Source organism: Carcharodon carcharias, chromosome 1, assembly GCF_017639515.1.
Source record: "Carcharodon carcharias isolate sCarCar2 chromosome 1, sCarCar2.pri, whole genome shotgun sequence".
Classification (NCBI taxonomy): Eukaryota; Metazoa; Chordata; class Chondrichthyes; order Lamniformes; family Lamnidae; genus Carcharodon; species Carcharodon carcharias.
Genome location: NC_054467.1, coordinates 70516096 through 70540203, shown reverse-complemented (window position 1 = coordinate 70540203; position 24108 = coordinate 70516096). Strand labels below are relative to the sequence as shown.

Below are 24108 nucleotides of genomic sequence, written 5' to 3'. Positions count from 1 at the left end.
GTTATTGTTGAAAAAAATCATTGGCACTTAAAACCTGTGGTGTTGTGATTTTCTACTGCTTCTCAGAAGATGCGAAGTAAGTGCCAGTAACTAAAGAAATTTGTACAAAGGTTTTCTGCTGATCATCATATGCATGCAATCAAAACCTAACTGGTTCTCAGAACCAGTGAAGGTGATCATGGGGAGCTCTCTCGTGTACAGCAGTCTGAAATACACACGCTGAAACAGAATAAGAGCAGAAATGACACAAAGTTTCAACATGCACCAACCATTCCCATCCTGTAGCACTCAAACAATGCATATTACTTGTTGGGCAAAGAGCATACCAGTTGAAATGGTCAGCGTTTTGCCAAAATAGTGAGGTAATACTCCCACTTTATAAATGATTGGTGTGACGGCATAGTACTGATCGTCACAGTACAAAAGGATTATTGCAGCTATCAAAAGGAAATAGCAAGCGGCAACCAGAATGACAAAGGCAATGAAGGGGCCAGATTATGAGGAGCAATTAGGTAAAGTGGGCATGTCCTCAATGGAAAGGGGAGGCAGTGATACAACTGCAGCTTTTAGAATTTTGTAAGGGACCAGATAACGGAGACCATGACCAGCTATTTCACCTTGTCCAGAACAATGCAGCTGACATGACTGACACTTGAGGAGTAAATTCAAAAATTAATCTGCAAGGCAATATTTCATTGAGCAAGTGGCCAAACTATAGAACAGGCTCCCTAGGGAGATGGTGAAGCAGAAAGTATTGATTCACACAAATGCAGGGGAGATGGTGGCATAGCAGTAATGTCACTGGACTAAGTAATCCAGAGGGCCAGGTTAACCCTCTGGCGGCATGGGTTCAAATCTCACCACGGCAACCAGTGGAATTTAAATTAAATAAATCTGGAAATAAAGCTAGTCTCAGTAATAGCGAAAATAATTGAACCATCTGGTTCAATAATGTCGTTTAGGGAAGGAAATCTACCCTCCTAACCTGGTCTGGTCTACATGTGACTCCAGGCCTACAAGCAATGTGGTTGACCCTTAACTGCCCTCTGAAATGGCCTATCAAGCCATTCAGTTCAAGGGCAATTAGGGAAATGAAAGAATAGGGAAAATATTCACAAAAATAATATTCTATAAATAGCAATATGAGTAATTTGAAACATGATATGTGGTAAGTGTAGTGTGCTTGGGAGGAAAAATGACATTGGATCTATGGTTCCCAAAACTCTCCATTACAGTGGTTCATGTCCTGACTAGTATCAGTGTGTCAAGTCTCCGATGTGCCTCAATTGATAGCACTCTTGTCTCCAAGTCAAAAGGTTGTGGGGTTAAAGTCCTATTTGAGACTAGAGAATACAAAACTAAGTGAACACTCCTGTGCAGCACTGAGCGAGTGTTGCAATGTCTGAGGTGCCATCTTTCGGATCAAACGTTAAACCAATGCTCTGTCTGCTCTCAGGTGAATGCAAAATGTATTATTTTGAAGAGCAAGGGAATTATCACCAGTGTCCTGGCAAATATTTATCCATCAATCAACATCCTTAAACATATAATCTGATCTTTATCACATCGCTGCTTGTGGAAACTTACCCTACACAAATTGGCTAAAACACTTCCTATATTACAACAGTAACTGAAAATCAAAAGTGTTGTTACGGACAGGGTCAATTGCTATGATTAGCAAGCAACCTCATTATTGTTGCATAATGTTGTCAACCAGAACGGTAGAAGACAAACTATAGGGGTGGTTATCTTTCCTTGTCCAGAATTCCTATGTTCCTACATTAACATTCGAAATATCATTACATCATTTTATTTGCAGTGCTTCAGCATGCACAAACATCACTCTCTTTGTTATAGATGCAAACAATATTAAAATACAGGATATTTTTGTGCTATCACCTGAAACTGATCAGCATATTCAAATTTTAGTATACTAACTGAGCAACTAAACTCCAAGTTCCAAGGCTCTGAATACTCAACAGTTGACATTGTGACCTTAAAAGGAAGGAAATTCATCTTAGCAACAGAATAGGGCAGTTACAATAGACCTTTTCATTTAAAACAGCATATCCTTGGAGTTGATGCGAGTAATACCGTGATCTGAATATATCATTTCCTGAACATGGGAGTTACATCTTTCCTCATCTAACTATCACATAACCCTCTAATCCTTTCTCCATCATGTGCTTATCTAGCCTGCCCTTCTATGCATCTATACTATTCACCTTAAATACAACCTGTAAAGTTCCACATTCTTATTACTCTGAGTAAAAAAGTTTCTTCTGAATTTTCTATCAGATTTCTTGGTGACTATCATGCATTGATGGCCTCTAGTTTTATTCTTTCCCACCAAGGAAACACCCTTTGTGTCTACTTTATCAAAATCTTTCATAATTTTAAAGACCTCTAAAAGGTCACCCTCAACCTTCCCTGTTCATCCTTTCACAATAAGCATAACCTCTCGTTTCTGTTATGCCCTAGTAAATCGTTTTGCACCCACTCCAGTGCTTCTATCTTTTTTCATAATATGGTGACCAAAACTACAGAGTACTCCAAAGTTTGATACAAGTTTAACATTACTTCTCTCAGAATCATAGAATGGTTACAGCAGAGAAAACAACCACTCAGCCTATCATGGCATTCAGCCTCCCATGCCAGTTCTCTGAAAGAGCAGTTCATTTGGTCCACTCAATCACCTTTTCCCTGTAACCTCTCTTCAGGTAATTATCCAATTCTCTTTGGAAAGAGAGGAGTGAATTTGCCTCCACCACAGTCTCAGGCAGTGCATTTCAGATCCTAACCACTCAATACCCATTTGTTTTTCCTTTTGTCACCTTTGGGCCTTCTGCCAATCACCTGGTTGTTAACCCTTTTGCCAATGGGAACAGTTTCTCCTTATCTACTGTATCTAGATTTCTCATGATTTTTAACACCTCTATCAAATCTTCTCTCAACCTGCTCTAAGGAAAACAACTCCAGCTTCTACCAATCTATCAGAGAAGACCCTCATTCCTGGAACGATTCTCTTAAATTTTTTCTTCAAATTTTGAAATTGTGCACTGCACAATTCAAATTTAGTTCATTGATATGATCAAGAAAAGCAATGGTTTCAAAACTAATCCCTGGGAAACCCCATTATATACCTTCCCCCATGCCAAAAAACAACTGATAACTACTATTCTCGGATTCTTGTCGCTCAGCCAACTTCGTATCCATGCTGCCACCGTCCCTTTGCTAATCTGCCTGTTACGTAGCATTTCATCAATTGCTTTTTGGGAGCTCGCATAAACCACATCAATCACATTACCCTCGTCAAAAAACTACAGCAATTTAGTTAAACAAGGTTTGCCCTAAACAAAGCTGTGCTGGTTTTCCTTAATTCGCTCACATTTCTCTAAGTGGCTATTAATTTTGTCCCAGGTTATTGTTTCCAAAAGCTTTCCTATCACCAAGGTTAAACTGCCTAGCCTGCAGTTGCTGGGTTTATCCTGAGACCCTTTTTTTTAAAAACAAGGGTTTAACATTTCCAATTCCCCGGTCTTCTGGCACCACCTCGTATCTAAGGAGGATTGGAAGATTATGGGCAGTACCTCTGCAATTTCCATATCCTCAGATGCATCTGATCTGGTCCTGGTGACTTATCAACTCTTAAGCACAGTTAGCCTAATGCCTGCTCTATTTTTTAATCCCACTAAAAATAAACCTGAGTGCTTGTTTTCAATATTTTCCTGTAAGAAGGCATTACTAACCTTTGTCACTGTGTACAGATGACACAATTTGGAAGGGCTGAAATAGTGAGGAGGATAGCAATAGACTATAAGGAGACATGGACAGGCCAGCGGAATGGTGTGGCAGATGAAATTTAATGCAGAGAAGTGTGAAGTGATACAATTTGTTAGGAAGAACTAGGAGAGACAATATAAAGGATATAATTCTAAAAGGGGTGCTAGAGCAGAACGACCTGAGGGTATATATACTCCCAGGTCCCTTTATCCCTTTACTCCATTTAGGTTTGTATTTTCCAAGTAATATGTGACCTCCTTAATTTTCTAACCAAAGTGTAACACCTCATTTTTCTGCATTGTAATTCTAGCCCCATTTTGCAAGTTTATTAATTTCTTCTTGAAACCTGTTTGTGTCATCCTCAGTGTTGATGATGCCCTCCCATCCCAACTTGTTGTCCACCAATCTAGATAGTGTTGATTCCAAAATTTAAATTGTTACCATAAATTGTGAACAGCAATCTCAGCATTGATTCTTATGGGAGCCATTTTCTACCTTCTGCCATTCTGAACAGCTGCCATTTACCCCTACCTTCCTGTAGCCAGCTAGCTATCTATTCTGCAACTCCCTTTTCTTCGTTCCAATTTGGGCTAGATTCACTTGCGTCCGCTAGAAATTGGATTGAAATGGTCCAAGAAAATTTATTTTGGACCCTTTTTAGTTAGCAATGCAACAAGCTTGTCATCACATCAGTTTGGAATCAAATTCACAATTTCAGGACAGTAAGTTAACCCAGGATCTATGGCAGGAAAATGCCTTTAGTATGGCGAAAGTCTTGTGGACAATTTCACGGTGAAAAGTATCCATAAGAAATAGACTAAATCCTGCACAACCCTGCAGTTGCTGCAAACTCTCAGAGCCATGTGCTGTATTGCATGTCATATTTGATGACAGTCTACCTAGTCTGGATAATAACACCTAAAATTACAATCGTGACAAATAGCAGCTTTTCTTAGCCACGTAATCTCAGCTAGAAATCATTATATACATGCTGCTGCAAACATTCTAAAACTGTAGTTTATTGCTAGTCACCAGCGTAAGTGTATTCCACAGGATAAACCACTAATGTCTGTGGAGGGCCACAATGTCGCCACTCAAAACATGCATTTTAATTTGAAAAACTCATTATGGTGCAAGTGTGATGTCTCAAGTCTTTTTGGAAGTCTAGTTAAAATAGTTACCATTGGAATGATAAATACACTAACTTCAAATGACTCAAGGGTCATTAAAAGGCATTATGCATATATACAGTTGGTTACATTATTTCCAAAAATGCAAAACTTTTTAAATAATGTGCTACTTCTGTATAACTAATGACACTCTTTTCCATCTCTTTCATAAATCTTTCATAAATCTCTAAACAGAGGGAATCTGGAATGCAAGCCTTTAGTTATAATTTTACTTCCACACTTACCCCTTTTCAGAAGTAGAAACACTGCACAAACTTCCATTTTAGTATAGAGCTTTCCTTCCCTCTCCTGGTCATATATAGAACTGCAACCAAATCCCACAATATATGGTTCTGACCATCGGAGTTTATTTCAATTAGGTATCAAAATCGTAAATGCTTTGTGGAGGGGGGATGAATTTCAGGTATGGAATAAAACCATTTTCGATCAATGGAATGTGTCATGGAATCTCAAAAACATTGATTCTTTGTATAGTTTCACAAGTAACTTGCGCAAGTGGCTATTATGTGTGATCCTCAACAATGACACAACATGGCAGGCTATTTGTCATGGATGGAAACACGGCAGAAATCAATCCTGCCCTCATTCGACATCCACACTGACTCATGCAGCCCCAGCAAGGGTCACTGAAGAGCTATCAGGAACAGAAATGTTAATCAGTAAATGTTAATAAGGTCCCAGCAACTCTGAAGCCAGTTCTATCACTGGTTCAGCTAAAATCGAGTAACTCAGCACAGATCACAATTGGGACATTCTCCGTCCGTACGGTAGAATTACTTGCCAGATAAACTCAGGCAGTGAACTATGCCTGTACTTTGCAATTAACATACTAAAATTTTAGGCAAGATCGCATTTCAAAACATAACAATAAAAGCAATAGTGAATGTTTTGGGAGTACCAAACTGTAGTCTGGTTAACAGAATCAGTCACCACTATTCATCTTGCACTGTATAAGGCTTCTTCTTATATCAACCAGTTACACAGTTATAGGTCACTGCCTTCAGAAATACAGATTTGATTCTCACTGAAAAAAGCACTCCAATCTGTCCGAAACATGTGCAATGAATTAGGAGAACTTTTAACCTAACTACACGCTTCTTTAACCCTTATGTCACTGACCACAAAGTCCACGCCATTATTCTGTGCAAAACACCCAGTAATTTATGTAGCCTCTCTCTCAAATGCATTATTACACAATGCATTAGTTATCCACAAGTATTTACTTGTGAGCCTGATAATAAAGCAGAGTCTTTACAACAAAAAGCACAAACACAGTATAAAAATTCAACATAAGTGTTCAATATACTTTCAAATACAGTAAAGTCAGAAAATGGTGGAAGTACAGAAGATTAATCAGAAACTCAAGAAAGAAGATAAGTTAATGCTTCAGGGAAAGACCATTTTTCAAAACTATTCTGAGGAAAGGTCTTTTTCCAAAATAAATGACCTGTATTTTCTAATGTTGACTGACCTGCTTATTTCCAGCATTTTGTTTTTTCTCTGGCTTCCTGTATTTGTAATGCAATAAAGAGGTAACTTTAAACTAAATCATATAGCAGAGAACAGAATCTGTGAAACTACATCAAGATGAGTTGAGTTTTTTTTTCAGACTGTTTATGCACTACATATAAAAGGAACAGCTACTGAGCCACACCAGACAAAATTGCTTTATTGCTGTTACAGACTGCACTCTTTTAAGAATTAGCTTGGTTTTGTTGCTAGTAAAGGCATCAGAATCAGAAAGATTGTGTGCTTACACCCCATTCAAGGTTAAGTAAATAATTTATATAGAAGCTCCAGTATGAGGAAGTGCTGCATTGTCAGAAGTGCTGTCTTTTGGATGAAATGTTAAACTTAGATTCCAACTATCCATTCAAGGGCATGTAAAATATCCTTACATCCTATTCAATGAAGAACAGTGGGTTTTTCCCTGTATCCTCAACTGACCTTAGCAAGAGATTATCTGGTCACTTAGCTAATTTGTTGTGTATACATTGGCTGCTGTGTTTGCCTACAAAATAACAGCGATAACACTTTATAACTAATTTAATGGCCGTGAAGCACTTTGGCTTGTGCAAAGGATGTGACAGTTTAGTATATAATTGATAAAAAGTTATCTTGCCTGCTTATAAAGCTCTCTGATACCCACTGATGTTAGGCACTTTTAGCTCCAGTAGCTGTAATATAAAAAAAAATCCTTTTAATCAGATAATGGTTGGCTGATTTTATAAAATATATAATTTGATAATAACCTCAGAGTCGGACTCAGAATCCTGTGCATGCATTTCAGCTGCAGCTGTATGGGAATCTACAGCCAGACCTGGAGCCTCACCAGCAGCAGACATGGCGCTTTCAGACATTCCTGAAAACAAAAAAAAGCATTGGCCAAGTGCATGGTGTACTTTTAAATAACATCAACAAAGGAACACATCGAAGAACCTACATTTAAAACTGCAAAGGATTAAATGTAAGTTGAAAGGAAAATATCTTAACTAATGTTTGCAGCAAGAACTTGTCTAGACAACTTATGACACCACCCACAAATTGTATATAGATTCATGTATATTTTTATGTTATTATTTAAAGTCCGGTTGACTTAGTTTGAGATTTATGATTCTTTAAGCTCAATTTATTGCCAGGTATCAACCACCACCCTACCCTACCACCCTACCCTCCCCACCTCACAACCCACTGTTCAGAGCCAGCCATTAGTTGGGAGTCATGATTGCACCAGCAGTGGCCAATCCTGTGCCTGTTTTCAAACATAAGCAGTTCCAGTGTAAGTAACACATTATTTCGAAATTAACAATTACTTCGCTACCCCTCCACAGGAAATGCAAATGCATGTGTTTTCACAAAGTGACATACTCACAGCGCAATTCTGAAGAATACACTAATACTAAAGCAAAATAATGTGGATCGGGCAATCTGAAATTAAAACAAAAAATGCTGGAAATATGCAATAGGTCTGACAACATCTGTGGAGAGAGAAACAGTTACGTTTCAGGTCAATGAACTTTCATCAGTACCAGAGCTACTGAGTATTTCCAGCATTTTCTGTCTTCGTGTTATGTGAAGAATACATTTTTTATGCTATTTGATGTTAGAATTACACCACACAATTGACAGGCAATGACCATCTCCACCAAAAGAGAATCTAAACAACTCCCCTTGACATTCAATGGCATCATCATCACTGAATCCCCTATCATCAACATCCTGGAGCTACCACTGATCAGAAACTGAACTGAACCAGCAATATATGGGCTGGGAATTTTGTGGTAACTCACCTCCTGACTCCCCAAAGCCTGAGGCACAAATCAGGAGTGTGATGGAATACTCTCCACTTGCCTGGATGAGTGCAGCTCCAACAACATTCAAGAAGCTTGACACCATCCAGGACAAAGCAGCCCACTAGATCAGTATGCAATCCATCGCCTTAAATACTCAATTCCTCCACCACCGATGCACTGTGGCTGCAGTGTGTACCATCTACAAGATGCACCGAAGCAATTCACCAAAGTTCCTTCGACAGCACCTTCCAAACCTGCAACTTCTACCACTTAGAAGGACAAGGGCAGCAGACACCGCCAACTGCAAGTTCCCTTCAAGTCACATCATCCTGACTTAGAACTACAATCACCATTTCTTCAATGTCACTGGGTTAAAATCCTAGAACTTCCTCCCTAACTGCACTGTAGGTGTACCTACACCAGGTGGACCGTGGCGTTTCAGGGTGGCAGCTCAGTATCAGCTTCTCAAAGGGGTGAACAACAAATGCTGGCCTTGCCAGCGATGCTCACATCCCACAAAAATAAAAATACTGTAATTTTATGAATATAATACATTTTTTCCTAAAAATGTATCTGGAAATTCAGGTGCATATCATGCATGGTAAGAAATCAAAATGTTTCTTCCAACATTTGTAAACTTAATTTTTGAAAGCAATAATCAACAAGCTACTGGTAAGCTTTAAGAGTTTTTACTTTTATTTTGATGTATTTACATGTATAGAAACCTTGAAATGTAGGCCCCAAATAATTCCCACAACTCCCCTACTGCATCGCAATCTCTCCCATAATTGTCATCATAAAAGTTATCACCGTAGATATCGTCTTCATCCACTTCAGCATTGTCGCTGAGCACTGCTTCCCAAACTATTTTCCAATGTGACTCCATTTTAACATTTGAAAATTTGCAGCCCCAGCTGCCAGCAAAAACAAAACAATTAAGCATAGTAAAATTCAGTTTATAATTAAAATTCATATATCATATAAATATGAAAATTTGAGTTTTTAAAAGTACTTTGTAAAAATGTTATTTTATGTACCCAGGTAGGTTTCAACTAAAGCTGTCCATGTTCCCAGGTGACAGAAGACTCAATGAAGCTCCTCTTTCCTCCTCCCACCCCTGCACACATGCCCCTCCCCAACTCACTCAGCCACCATCCTTCCCAAAGCCCTTCCCCCCATCAATCACTCACTTAGTAGCCCCTCATCCCAAAATCCTCCCACCGCACACACTCACTCAGCAGCCCTCTTCCAAACCCCCTCTCCCATTCACTCACTCAGTAGCCCCTCTTATCAACACCCCTCACACGCTCGCTCACTCACTCACCCAGCCCCTCTTCCCTTCCCCTTTTGATCTAGTTGCCAGTGCCTGTGAAGCAGAGTCACTAGCTGGGGTAAGAAGGTTGTACAACAGGCAGTCAGGAGCAGTTTGAAGCTGCTGCTCACTTTTCCAGCTCAGCCACGTGACCTCCTGGTTTTTCCTTCAGTGACTGAGTTACACTTGCCAGCTTCTGCTGGAGCCACTTGGAACTCGCTACTAAAAGTATTTTCTGAAGTTAAAGAGCGCTTTGGGCTCACAATGCCCCGCGCTGTTGATGTCATCAATTCATTAGGTCCAGAGCTGTCCTGCCAGAGCCTCAAGACTGAGCAGTCTCCTTTTCACAGTCATCACTTGGAAGTCGACTTGTTCGGGATATCATGTTTCCTTGCCTGCGTCTTTGAAAATCTGTGTGGCTTACTGTTGCCTTAACGAGAGTGTAACTGGGAGTTAGACTGATTAGGGGATTTAAATATTATCATAGTAGTAATTTGTAGATCTATGTATATATTTAAAGTCATTTCTTCTATTAATAAATGTTTAATCTAGTTTTGTAAAAGCCTGTAAGACTTGGTGGTCTTATTCCTACTGAATTCAGAGCACACATCTCAAAATTTATACAAATTGCAAAACAAGTTGTGGCAGTTGTTTCAAGTTTCCCTTTGGGGTTTGAACAACTCAGCATTTACCATTGGCTGTGCCACAGCAACATCCCAGGCTTCTTTGATCCATTGGGCAATGAGTCAAAGGTCTGGCTTCTTCTGGTTGCCCAACGGTATAAACACACATACTCCAAAGTCGAGCCATGCATTCCAACTTTTGTTGCATCTGTTGCTTAAACGTTCAGTTTACTCTGCCATATTAACAATTAATATGAAGAATTCCACCTTATGCATATCACATGCCATGTTCGATCAATCTTAAACACATGAGTGCCGGCCACTCAGCAAACTAAGTTGGGAATAGACCTTCTGGGTAATGGCTCTAATTCTACATACCAGGTATTCATATTTCAATCTAGCATAACTTATTCTACATTATTACTGCGCTGTATTTAATTGTGGGGATGAGCAAAATAAAAAACTTTAATGCATTCTTTTTGCCATACACACAGTTGGATTGGCCACTTTGACAATGGGCATTCGGCCAGGAATACTATAAATAGGAAAAAAAAAGTGTGAGAAAGACAGAACGGGGGACAATTTAGACTTAAAAAATAAGCAAAGTAAACTGTAATGTTTTACCTTTTTTGCTGTCTCTTTTTTTGATGCAAAATTGTTCTATGTTAATTTGGCATCAAACCTTTTAGCTTTGTTGATAAAGTAGTGACAAACTGACAAAGAGCAATTTTGACTGCAGCATTGCAAAAGTCTTGGTGCATATTATACACCAACTTCTCATCCATGAAAGTCCAGGTGTAGATGACATTGGGAGTGTATTACACAGAAACACAGAAATGTTATAGCGCAAAAGGCGGCCCTCAGCCCATCGTTTCTGCAATGGCTCTTCAAATGAGCAATTCACTTAGTGCCATTATCCTGCCTACTCCCCATAATCCTGCACATTCTTCCTTTTTAGATAACAGTCTAATTCCCTTTTAAATGCTTTGATTGAATCTGCCTCCACCACACTCTCAGGCAGTGCACTAGGGCCATCTGTCACTTGCTCATCCTGCTTTCTACCATTAGTGTCACCATTAGCACATCCTTTAGCTAATATCACCACCATCAACACCCCTTTGTCCTTTTGTCTATGACATCTTTGGCAATCTCTCCTTTGCCTCCACCTATCACTGGCCCTGGCCCTCTATCCAGCTCTACCTGTCCCATCCCCCTTAAGCAGCTTATATTTCAGCTCATTTCCATTTCTCTTCAGTTCTGAAGAGTCATACAGACTCGAAACATTAACTGTTTTCCTCTCCACAGATGCTGTCAGACCTGCTGAGTTTTTCCAACCAGTTTTGTTTTCGTTTCAGAATATTATGGTAGTTAATAGAGGCATTAAAAATATTTTATGAACCAGAGAGATTAAATGGCAGTCTAAATATAGTTCAGCAGCTTCAACAGTGACCATGAATTTGCATTTACCTTCAAGCTTCCTCCTATTGGTGGAGTTTATCTATCTCAGGAGGATATCTGGCTTGAGCAAGGATATATTTCTGCTCAACCAAAAATGAATGACATCAAGAAGCATCTTTCTCTACATAAGGAACAGGAAATGGACATTTTATTTCTATTACATTAGTTAACTGGCAACATTTTGTGGGGCACTGTTCGGACACAGCTCCTGCTCCGCAACTTTTGAATTTGAAATATACTCATATTTAGACTATACTTAGACAGCACCTTCCAAACACACAACCATTGCCATCTAGAAGGACAAGGGCAGCAGACAGGTGGGAATACTGCCACCTAGAAGCTCCTCTCCAAGTTATTCACCGACCTGACTAGGAAATATATCACCATTCCTTCACTGTTGCTGGGTCAAGATCCTGGAGCTCCCTTCCTAACAGCACCGTGGATGTACCTACACCACATGGAGTCCAGTGGTTCAAAGCGGCGGCTCACCACCACCTTCTCAAGGGCAATTAGGGATGGGCAATAAATGCTGGCCTAGCCAGCGATGCCCACATCCCATGAACGAGTAAAGGAACTGGAATTGATGAAATATATTTTCATACCACTTTCATGGGTTTTCTAACAGTGTGAATGTTGGAAGAGTCATTTATTTCAGTACTTACATTTTTCCCCAGTTTATTCATTTACTTTGTGTTCTCGCTTATAATATGCAGGATTGAATGCACTAATCAGAACCAAAGTTTTCAAATGCACAAAATTTAAATATTTAAGTGTTTCATTCATTAAAGTGTAATTTGACACAATAGGACTCACTTTGATGAGCACACAAATCTAATCCATAAATTATTAAAAATAAAATAAATCCAAAAGGCTTTGCTACTTAAAGGGAACAAATTAAATTCCAGCATGACTAAAATAGAAAAAAAGAGAACATCCAAAACCAAAAACATCACAATATTTTTCTGATGTTAGGATGTCACCTCTGGCAAGAATTTGTCTCTCTCATTCCGTACTCTGTCCTCTAGCACTCATTCTATCCCCCCCGCCCCATCTGTTATCCTCTCCCTGATCATTGCCTCTGATATCTGTCCTTGTGATCTTGCCTTTTGATATTGAGCACTCTTTCAACTTTTTAAAATTCAATCCATAACTGCAATCTCGTTTCCATTTGTCTCTCCTCAATCGCCAGTCTCATTCACTTCGACAATGTTCTTTACCTCTCGGCTCTTTCTCTGTCTAATCTCTCTCCCCACAATCTCTGTAATCAATCCCTAACCTATTTTTACATCTATACTCCCCATCTATATCCTCGCTCTTGTCTCCAATATCTCTCCCACAATTTCCTCTGTTCTCAAGTCTCCCCATTTCTCTCCACTCTCTTAGCCATCTCCTAGTCTCCCAGTCATTGACTCAAAGAAACGGAAGAGGTCAAGGCTGGGATGAAACAATGCCAGTGTAGTAAAATTTTAAATTATGAATAGATCGAAGAGACAAGGAGGCTTGGTCTGAGAGAACAGGGTTGGGTCAAGATAGAACGGCAGGCAGCAATAAAACGTGCAGGAGGTGGGGAAACACAGGGATTGCAGTATCATATATAGTCACGAGATGACCTAATGCAGTGGAGGGCTGAGCAAAGGGCCTGGACAGAAGCTGGGTGCCATGGGACGGCTGGAGAGCTATAGGAAGACCATCTTCTTCTTTGGCAGTCCTACAGGATCGAGGATAGCACTTCCAATCTGCCTCAGTGTGTTCTAAGATGGCTAATGAGTCTGAGGAGTGATCCTCAGATGCTATCACATGTGGGGCAAGGGGTGTTTGAAGGATCAAGTAGATGAGTTGTTTAGGAGGCTGCGTGCTCCTTATGCTGCCTGGACTTGGTCTCCACTTGCTCATGTTCCAGTCTCTCAACATGCCCAATGCCTTCCTGAACGCTCCTTCTCCGTTTTGGGTGGGCACAGGCCAGGGATTCCCATGAATTGGTAAGGATGATAGATATTTTCAGGGGTACTTTTTTTTTTAGAGCATCCCTAAGGTGCTTCCTCTGCCCTCCTGGGAGCACAAATATGATGAAATGCACCGGTGTACGCAACGAACACTTTAGCTGAGAGGAGGATCCCAAGATATAGAAAAGGGTCATGTTTTCCAGGGTCTTGCCATGGATTTTAATTGACAGGGGATGAGGTTGTGCTGTGGAAGCATTCTTTCGTTTTCTGGTGTTTAAAGTAAGGCCCATTCTCTCAAATGCTTCAGTAAAGGAGTCAGCAATGACTTGGAGCTCAGTGTCCATGACTGCACATACACACACACATGTCATCTGTGTTTTGGAGATTGATAACTGAGGCTTGCAGTGACCTTGGTTTTGGAATGGAAGCAATCAAGATGGAATAATTTTTCATCTGTCTTGTAGGTCATTTTCACAAGTTGGGTGCTTGCTGGAAGTGAGGTACGGAATTGCGACAAGGAAAATTAAGACGAGGATTGGTGTGATGATACAGCCTTGTTTGATCCCAGTCTCCAATGAAACAGGGTTTAAGATGATCCCATTAGTGAGGATAATGGTTTGCATGTCATGAAGATGGTGATAAATTTCTGAAGGCAGCCGAATTTGAGGAGGACTCTCTAATCTCACAATTGAGAGAGTCAGGGGCTTTTGCAAGGTCAAAAAGGGTCATGTACAGCAGCTGGTGCTGCTCCATGCATTATTCCTGGACTTCCCCATACAGTGAAGGTCATATGTAAAGTGTCTCTCAGAAGGCGATCTCTACACTGTGATTCGGGGAGGAACTCTTTGGCCATTGGGAGGTGGATCCTCACAACAATCTTTTCTGTGGTAGACAGCAGGGATGCTAACCTGTAATTACCACAGATCAGACTTATCTCCTTTCTCCAAGGAGGTCAGAAGTACAACATCTCTGAGATCCTATAGCATACGCTCTTTTCTCAGGTAAAGGATATGAGGTTGTGCAATCATGCTAGGTGGAGAGGATTTGGGGGTGGGGGGGGGTTGTAGAATTCTCTGCTCCAGAGGCCTTGGTATTTTTCAGCTCATTAATGGTTTTTCAACTTCATTCTGGGTTGAGATAGTGTTAAAACTAAGCAGAGTAGTGTACTGAAGATGGAAGGCTACGTAGTTAAAAAGAAAAAGAAAATATAAAACATACTTGCACAAAAATGAGAAGGTAAAAAGACAAAATGGTGGGCAAATTCTGGGTACCACACTTTAGAAGGAAATGAAGACATTAGCGAGGATGCAGAAAGATTTACGAAAATGATTCCAAGGATAAGGGACTTCAGTTACTTGGATAGATTGGAGAAGCTGTAGTTGTACCTTAAAGAGAAGGTCATCTGAAAAGAAAAGATTTGCAAGGCTATGGGGAAAAGGTGGGGGAGTGGGATGAGCTGAATTGCTCTTGCAGGGAGCCAGCACAGATAGAAAGAGGCCATTTGGCCCATCATTTTTTAAAAATTCTTTCATGGGATGTAGATGTCGCTGGCCAGGCCAGTATTTACTGCCCACGCTTACTGCACTACCACCTTCTCAAGCACCTGGTGGCGAACCAGCAATTACAGCGTGAGCTGCAGATAGGCTCCCTCATTACTAAAAGAGCCAACATTCTATTCATAGTCTTTCCACTTTATAAATATAGGCATAAAAAGTGTTATGCAAACTCCATAATAACAGGAAGTAAGGCTTGTCAAAAGCAAGTGTGGGCCATATACTTAAAATATCATGGAACATCATTAATTTTTGGGTAACTTCTTCATATACCAATATAATGCTGGAATTTATAAAAGATATATACAAAAACGAGACGTTGCCCCCGCTGGTTAGCAACCATGTTACTCAACTGTTATTGTTATTTTTCTTTCATAACTCAATTTCAACTCCTGTTACTGAAGACGCTCCTTTCTTCTGCTCACCAGATCTTAACAATATCTTGGATCAGTTTCTCAAGCTTCACTCACATTCCCCCAGTTCTAGATCTGCACCAGCTGCTTTACTTATAAGGTGATAAAGGGAGAAAGAAGGGTGCAAAATAAGAATCAAGTTGCACAGGAAACAAAAGAACTAAATAAAAGGATCAAGGGAACATTAATTTAATTATTTTATATAAAAAGACAAGAAAGCAATCTAAATCTAAAAAATTTGGGAGTAAATCCAAATACAGATAACTTCCGTAAAAAAAGAGGGAAAATATTACAAACAGCCACAAGATGATGCTGTTTACCACTTTTAATTTTGAAAACCTTGACAATACAATCCTCATTTAAAAGTATATATTGCTGTGCCATCTTAAACAGGATATTGTGAAGCTTCATTAATCCTGCCAAGTCTTGATCCAACATCAAAAAAGGCTGGATAGAATTATTAATTCTTATTTTGTTTGGCAATTTTGCCATACAAAGAGATTAGTTAGCTAAGAAGTTCAAACTACTTAAACCTTCACCTGATGATTTAGAATGTATTTTTTTGTAGTTAAGAAACTGGGACTTAATTATAAATGTGAGTCCACCAACCAGCTTTGAAACCTAACTGGACACAGGTCACCTTAAAGGCAGCAGTTTTGATGATTTGCACTGTCATTCTATAATAAGCTAAAGTACATAAATAAAATAATTCTTAATTTATTTCAAAATAAGCCATACATTCCATTAATAAAGTATATATATTCAAAGATAAAGCACATTGATGTAGATAGTTTTGCAGTTCAGCATATTCAATTAATGTTGAGAGTGGCAAATAAGAATTTCCAACACTACATGTTTATTTCTAAATGAAAGCTATTGTTTGATGACAGGAGCCATTTAAGTTTAGTAAAGCATTCTTATTATTTCTGACCTCAATAGTCATTCATCCTAGTTGCTGTTGGTGAAATCTTCCTATGTGCAAACTGGCTGCTGTGTTTAGACCGGGAATAGAGAGAATTGATCATTCAGCCCTTTGAGCCTGCTCCGTCATTCAATAAGATCATGGTTGATCTGCTAATTCAACTCCATCTTCCCACAGTATCCCCATAAGCCCGATTCCCTTGGTACCCAAAAATCTTCTGACTTCAGTCTTCAATATATTTAATTACTGAGCATCTGCAGTTCTGGGAGGCATAGAATTCCAAAGACCCTTGTCCAAAGTCTTGTGAACCTCTGTTGCACTTCCTCAAAGGCAAGTAGATCCTTCCTCAGGAGGCTAAAATTGTACACAAAACTCCAGGTGCAGTCTCATGAAGGTCCTATATAATTGTAGTAAGACTTCTTTATTCTTATATTACAAAGAAATTTAAGTGTAAGCTAAAAACTATTTACATTCCTGTTTGTTGCACCTGCGATTCATCCAAGGACTCCCTCTGCATGTAAACATTTCCCAACCTTTTCTGCATAACAATTTGTTGCCCACATCTCCAACATTTTGGGCTCACTTTTCTGCTTATGTTATTGTTAAGCTTCAATGTTAAAACGAGCAGGTTTCTGCTATTCTCACTAAACTGTAGATCACTACTGCAACAACGGCTTCCAATTTTCATAGAATGGTTACAGCACAGGTGGAGGCCATTTGGCCCATTGTGTCTGTGCCCACTCTCTGCAAGAGCAACTCAGCGAGTCCCACTCCCCCACCTTTTCCCAGTGGTCCTGCAATTTTCTCCCTTCAGGTGCTTATCCATCTCCCTTTTGAAAGCCATGAATCTGCCTCAGACGCTCAAGAAGTGCATTCCAAAGTCTAATCGCTTGCTGTGTAAAAACATTTCTCATGTCACCATTGGTTCTTTTGCCACTCACCTTAAAATCAACATTCACTGCTTCATGTCCCTTCCTCCAACGGGAACAGCTTTTCTCTACCTACTCTGTCTAGCCCCTCATCATTTTGAGCATCTCTATCAAGTTTCCTCTCCACCTTCTCCAAGGAGAAAAGTCTCTGCTTCTCCAATCTATCCAAGTTTCATTCCTGGAACCATTCTAGTGAATCTTTTCTGCACTGTCTCTATTGCCTTCCCATCCTTCCGAAGTGTGGTGCCCAGGTTTGGACAATACTGAAGTTAGGCCGAGCCGGTGTTTTATCAGGGTTCACCATAACTTCCTTGCTTTTCACTCTATGCCTCTATTTGTAAAGCCCAGGACCCGTTATGCCTCTTAAATCATTCTCAACATGTCCTGTGTCATAAACATGAGGGTTTATAAGAGGGATATGTTTTCACCTTTAATTGAAGAGGCAGGTTAAATGGAAAAATGAAGAGTCATGTGATCTGCTACAAGTCCTGCCTGACAACAAGCCTTGTTGTGTCAGGTTGTGGTTTTAAGTTGGTCACTGGGAATTCAAATACCCTTTTTAAAAGTTATTGGTCTCTACGGGGATCAGAACACCTGCCACCTTCAATGCTTTTTGCACACACACCCCTGGCCTAAGTGTTCTTGCATCCTTTTACAATTGTATCCTTATTTCACATTGTGTCACCTTGTTCTTCCTATCAAAATGCATCACTTCACACTTGTCTACATTAAATTCCATCTGCCACGTTTCCACCATCCTTCTATAGGTCACAGTACTTCCAAGTTTTGTCATCTGCAAATTTTGCAACTGTGCCCTGTACACCCAAGTCTAGAGCATTAATATATATCATGAAAAACGGTGAACTAGGCTGTATACTTTCCTCCAGTCCGAAAGACAACCATTCACACTACACTAGCCCCCGTCACTCACCTAACTTCAATTCCATGCTGCCACAGTCCCTTGCATTTCACGGCCTTCAACTTTGCTGACATCTCCAACACGCCTTATCAAACGCCTTTTGGAAATCCATATACACAACATAAACCTCATTAACATAGGAAATAGGAGCAGGACCATTTGGCCCCTTGAGCCTGCTCTGTCATTCAATGAGATCATGGCTGATCATCTACCTCAACGCCATTTTCCCACGTTGCCCCCATATCCCTTGATGTCTTTAATAGCTAGAGATCTATCAATCTCTGTCCTGAATATATTCAGGTGACTGAACCTCCACAGCCCTCTGGGGTAGAGAATTCCAAAGATTCACCACCCTCTGAATGAAGAAATTTCTCCTCATCTCAGTCCTAAACGGCCTGCCTTTAATCTGAGACTGTGTCCCCTGGTTCTAGACTCTTCACCCCCCCACCCCCCACAAACCAGGGGAAACATCCTTCCTGCATCTACCCTGTCAAGCCCTGTAAGAATTTTGTGTGCTTCAGTGAGATCAGCCCTTAGGCCCAGTCTCCTCAACCTCATCATAGGACAATCCCGCCATCCCAGGAATCAGTCTGGTGAGCCTCCTTTGCAATCCCTCTATGGCAAGTATATTCTCCCTTAGGTAAGGAGCCCAAAACTACACAATACTCCAGGTGCGGCCTCACCAAGGATCTATACAATTGCAGCAAGAGCTCTGCACTCCTGTACTCAAATCTCCTTGCGATGAAGGCCAACATACCATTTGCTTTCCTAATTGCTTGCTGCATCTACATGTTAGCTTTCAGTAACTTATGAATAAAAATATCCAGGTCCCTTTGGACATCAACACTTCCAATCGCTCACCATTTAAGAAATAAACTCCATTCTTTTGTGTTCCCTCAAAAATCTCAAATTAGTTAAACATGATTTGCCTTCAACAAATCCATGCTAGCTTTACTTAACTTATCCACACATGTCCAACTGACTCTCAATTTTGTCCCAGATATTTGTTTCTAAACACTTTTCCACCACTGAGATTAAACTGATTGGCCTTTAGCTGTTGGGTTTATCCTTATACTTTTTTGTGAGCAAGGGCGCAACATTTGCAATCTCCAGCCCTCTGGTATCACTTCCATACTTGAGGACTGGACGATTACGACCATTTCCTCTGCAATTTCCACCCTTAATTCCCTCAGCATCCTCGGGAGCATCTGATCTGCCCTTGGTGACTTAACTCAATGTATAGCCAACCTTACTAATACCTCATCGTTAGCAATTTTTAGCCCACCCAGTATCACAATTACCCCCCTCATAACTTTGGTAGTATCTTCTTCCTTGGTAAAGACGCATTTCTGACCTCAGCCTTGCTCTCTTCCTTTATTCAGGGATCCCATCTTTGGTCCCAAATCAGCCCCACTCATCCTCTTACTACCCTAATACAATTTGTATGTTCATGGATGGCTTTTGGATTCCCTTTTACATTAGCTGGCAGTCTCTTCTCAATCTCTTTGCTCTCTTATTTTTTTTCACTTCCCCTCCCTGAACTCTCTGTATTCAGCCTGATTTTCAATTGTATTGTCCACCTGACATCTGTCATAGACTTTTTCTTTCTTTTTCGGCTTCATATAGCTCTCCATCACTTTCATCAGCCAGGGAGGGCTGGCTTTTGTTGCTTTATCTTTCCCCCTCAAAGGAATATACCTCGACTGCACCTGAGCCACCTCTTTAAAAGCAGCCTATTGTTCCATTTCAGTTTTATCTGCCAATCTTTGACTCCAAGAAACAATAATTCTAGGACAGATCTGTTCTCACCCCATTGAAATTGAGTCACGCCCAGAAGACATGAGGGGAAAATATATATTACAAATCCTGGCTGCTTCATAAAATCATTTTTTAAAAAATGGGCAGAGCCTTTGCACTGACTGAAGACCGACTAGCTACAATTCACACAAAAGGAATTTGTAGCCTTCAGAAAACAGCAGGGACCTCATTATCTCTAAAGAATGCTAATGCCCCCTGAATGCAGAAATCAAATTTCAAGGAAATGCACAAGACCCCTTACATTTCTAATGCAGAACTCTGGCAAATGAAGACAATATGTCTCCAAAGGGACCCTGAAATCTCTGTTAAACTGATTAATCGATGCAACATTAAGCATCTCAATAATCCAGATCAGGAATATGCATCCTTTGTCCAAGCCAAGGGGAAGAAAAGGGAGTTATGTCACATGGACCCCTCCACCCCAAGCTGCTAGAACCTGTAACATTGCCTTGTGGAGCTGAATAAAGGCAGTCTGCCATCTTCCATCAACCAAAACAGCAGCAGAACCAGAGCTCTGTCCACGTTTAAATTGTCTGCCCTCAACTATATTGTTTCTACTGGAACGTCTGAACTTCTGTACCAGTGCCTACTACAAGTTGAATTTATCTCCATGTACTTCTCCCATCATGGAAGTCAGCGCTACTGGTAAAGTGGATTACTCAGCATCAGTTTCAGCCTCCTGACTTCTCTGAAGGAATACGCCATTGGACTTTTGATTCTGGACTCGCATGAAACAATAATTCTTATTCTGTCTGCAATTTTTGCTCTGCATCTCCTTTCCCTTATCTCTCTCTTATTGTGTGACCATACCAGGATTATGTAGCAACACCCCCTCCTCACGTTCTGAGTGTGTATAAAATAAACTAACCCTCTATTACCCTATATCGAGTTTGTTGTGGGGTTATTAATAGAGGATTGGATCACTCCAAAACTGAGCAGCTGGGGAAAACTACGCCACCATTTATAAAGAGGGAAAACAAAAATCAAAAACGCCTTTCCGTTTGTGGATGGTGGTGAGGGGAGAAATCAGGGCTGTTTAACTTAAACCCCTCCTGTCCATAACAATTGACTAACCTCCAATTAAGTATTTTAAATCTGCATTTTTCCTTGTCCTTTGCCATAGTCAACTAATGATCAGGGTTTCCTAAATATTCCCCTACTGATTCTCACTCCACTCATTCCCCAGAACCAGATCCAGCAATGCCACCTACCTTATTGGGCTGGAAACATGATCAAGAAAATTTTCCTGAATGAGCTTTAGAAAAGGCTTCTCCCTTTCTGCCCTTTACATTATTACTATCCTAGTCCATATTAGGAGTCCCCCATTATCACTACTCTATAGTCTTTGCATCACTCTGCAAATTTGCTCCCATATATCTTTCTCACTAGTTGTTGACACATAGAATAATCCAATAGGGTAATGGTATCACAATTGTTTCCATTCTGGCATCTTGCATCCAATACTTAATAGATAATGGTTCAAATGTGATTCCAGATGTATTAGATCAGTGTTTCTCAAACTGAGGTCCGTAAAGAGGTTCCAGAGGTTATGCAAGATAGTTGAGCAGTATGTGGCCAAGTGGCAACGACAGTTGGGATTGATGCGAGCCAGAAGCGTAATGCGGCTGCCACTTTTGAAGTGCAGAATGGACTGGATGTCTCTCTTCCAAGGGGAGCCCACATAAAGGAACAGGAAGAGCACCAAATTAACCCATGTTGGTGAGTAATGTCCCTTCTAACTTCTGCCTGTTATGCACGAACAGCTTGTTGCAATGCACGGCCCCTTTAAGATTGTACACAGTTATGCATATATGCATTTTAAAGGGAACGTTGCTGTACATGGCCTATTTGTTCCCTGCATGGCACATTTCCAACTGCTGCACTTTCATGCACCCAAGCAGCTTAGAGGGAGAATTGGTGGCAGGCAACCCAATGCTCAAATACAGAGTAAGTGCTAGGTTCTCTTTTGTTCCAGTTATATATAAATGGCTTGGACATGAGAGCACGGAGCACAATATCAAAATAAGCTGAGGGGATAGAAGTAGGCACTTCAAAAAATAGTGAAGTAGAATATAAAATACTTCAGGATTGGCCAGTTAACGGAATTGACAAACAGGTGGTAGATGTAATTTAGTTTTGATAAGTACAAAGTAATAGATTTGGGAGTGAGTGTCAACTGAATGGAAAGAGGCTGAAAGGTGTGGACAGAGTCCTTGGCGTGCAAATATATAACTCAAATGTGCGGGTGGATCAATAGCATTGAGTGTTTTAGAGGAACCTAAGAATATGAATAAATAAGTTATGATAAATTTATACACAGCATTATCAGACTGCTTTCTGGCAGTACTGGATAAGCAGAAATTTCTTCCAATTAAATACTGGGAAGGCTAAAGCCATTGTCTTCAGTCCCCACTTCCATGCTCACTGACCCACACTGGCCCCCAGTTAAGCAAACCTTGATTTTAAAAATTCTCATAGTTGGTTCCAAATCATTCACTTCCTATCTCTGTAATCGCCTCTAGCCCCAGGACACCCATGAAATCTGTGCTCATCTCATTCTGTCCTTTGAGGATCCTTTATTTTAATTGCTCCACAATTAGCGGCTGTGCCTTCAGCTACCTATGTCCCTAGTTTGGATGATTCCTTCCCTAAACCTCTCTGCCTCTCTTCCTTCAACAGGGTCTCAATAACCCTTTGACCAAGCTTTTGCTCTATTTTCACCTTGGGTGGTTCAGTCTCTAATGGAATTTAAATTTAATTTATAATTTAAAAATCTGGAATATAAAGCTAGTCTCAGTGATGATGACCATGACAACTATCATCGATTGTTGTAGAAACCCGTCTGGTTCATTAATGCCCTTTAGGAAAGGAAATCTGCCATCCTTACCTGGTCTGTCCTACAAGTGACTCCAGACCCAGAGTAATGTGGTTGACTCTTAACTGCCCTCTGAAATGGCCTAGCAAGTCACTCTGTTCAAGGGCAATTAGAGGTGGGCAACACATGCTGGCCTTGCCAGTAACATCCACATGCTATTCCATGAAAGAATAAAGCAAAACAAAACTATGTTAAAGGTGCTATATAAAGTTGCTGTAAGCACTGGTTAGGCCACAATTTGAGTTAGTGTGTGAAATGTCAGGTGCCTCATTATGGAAAGGGCATTAAAAGTCATAGAAAGTATATAGAGTAGATTCTTCAAGATGATACTGGAGTTGAAAGTTAATTATTGGGAGAGACTTGAAATATACTGACCATTACTACTGGAGCAGAGATGACCAAGGGGAGATTTAACAGATACTTTTTAAAATTATGAGAGATTTTGATCTGGTGAATAGGGAAAGACTGATGGAATTGGCTGGAGAACCAATGACAAGGGATCATCAACTTAAAATCAGTGAATTTTCTGTGCCAGAGATTGTTCAGTTCTAATTATGGAATGCTTCGTCACAGACAATCGTTGTGGTAGAGCCTGCTGTCTGTTTTAAAGAACAGCAGATAAACAACTGAAGCAGAGCAGGATATAAAGTTGTGGAGAGACAGCAAGGCAGCTATACCGTTGAACTGTTCATGTGAAAAGCAAGCACAGGCTCAGTGGAACATTCCATGCTGTCAACAACAATGTAACAGGACAATGTTGATGTAAGTAATTGCCATCATAAAAGCATTACTCAAACCGTGTTCGCAGAAGTTGGATCAAATCCTGGAACTCCCTCCCTAACAGCACTGTGGGTGTACCTACACCAGATGAACTACAGCTGTTCAAGGCAGCAGCTCACCATCACCTTCTCAAGGACAATTAGGGGTGTGCAATAATTGCTGGCCTAGCCAGCGATACCCACATCCCATAAATGAATAAAAAAAGCAAGGAGGCCAGGGAGGGAGGGAAGTGCATGAATACAACATGTATTTAATTTTGAGCAGTATCATGATGTGAAAATAACAGTGAAGCTATCA

General features: G+C 40.4%; 1 protein-coding gene across 12 annotated transcripts in view; it reads right to left on the bottom strand.

Annotated features, from left to right (window-relative positions):
• arfip1 (ADP-ribosylation factor interacting protein 1 (arfaptin 1)) overlaps nucleotides 1-24108 on the bottom strand; it is a 241718-nt gene that overhangs the window by 159466 nt on the left and 58144 nt on the right. For 5 of the 12 annotated variants that reach the window (XM_041188381.1, XM_041188339.1, XM_041188373.1 and 2 more), the window contains exon 2: nucleotides 7226-7335. The exons of 2 other annotated variants lie outside the window; for them this stretch is intronic. In XM_041188381.1, the coding sequence (XP_041044315.1) occupies nucleotides 7226-7333 (108 nt within the window). In that variant the 5' untranslated portion in view covers nucleotides 7334-7335. Of the gene's footprint in view, nucleotides 1-7095; nucleotides 7151-7225; nucleotides 7336-11668; nucleotides 11689-24108 lie in introns of those variants that run through there. 5 more of the 12 variants (XM_041188400.1, XM_041188435.1, XM_041188407.1 and 2 more) reach the window with 3 other exon arrangements.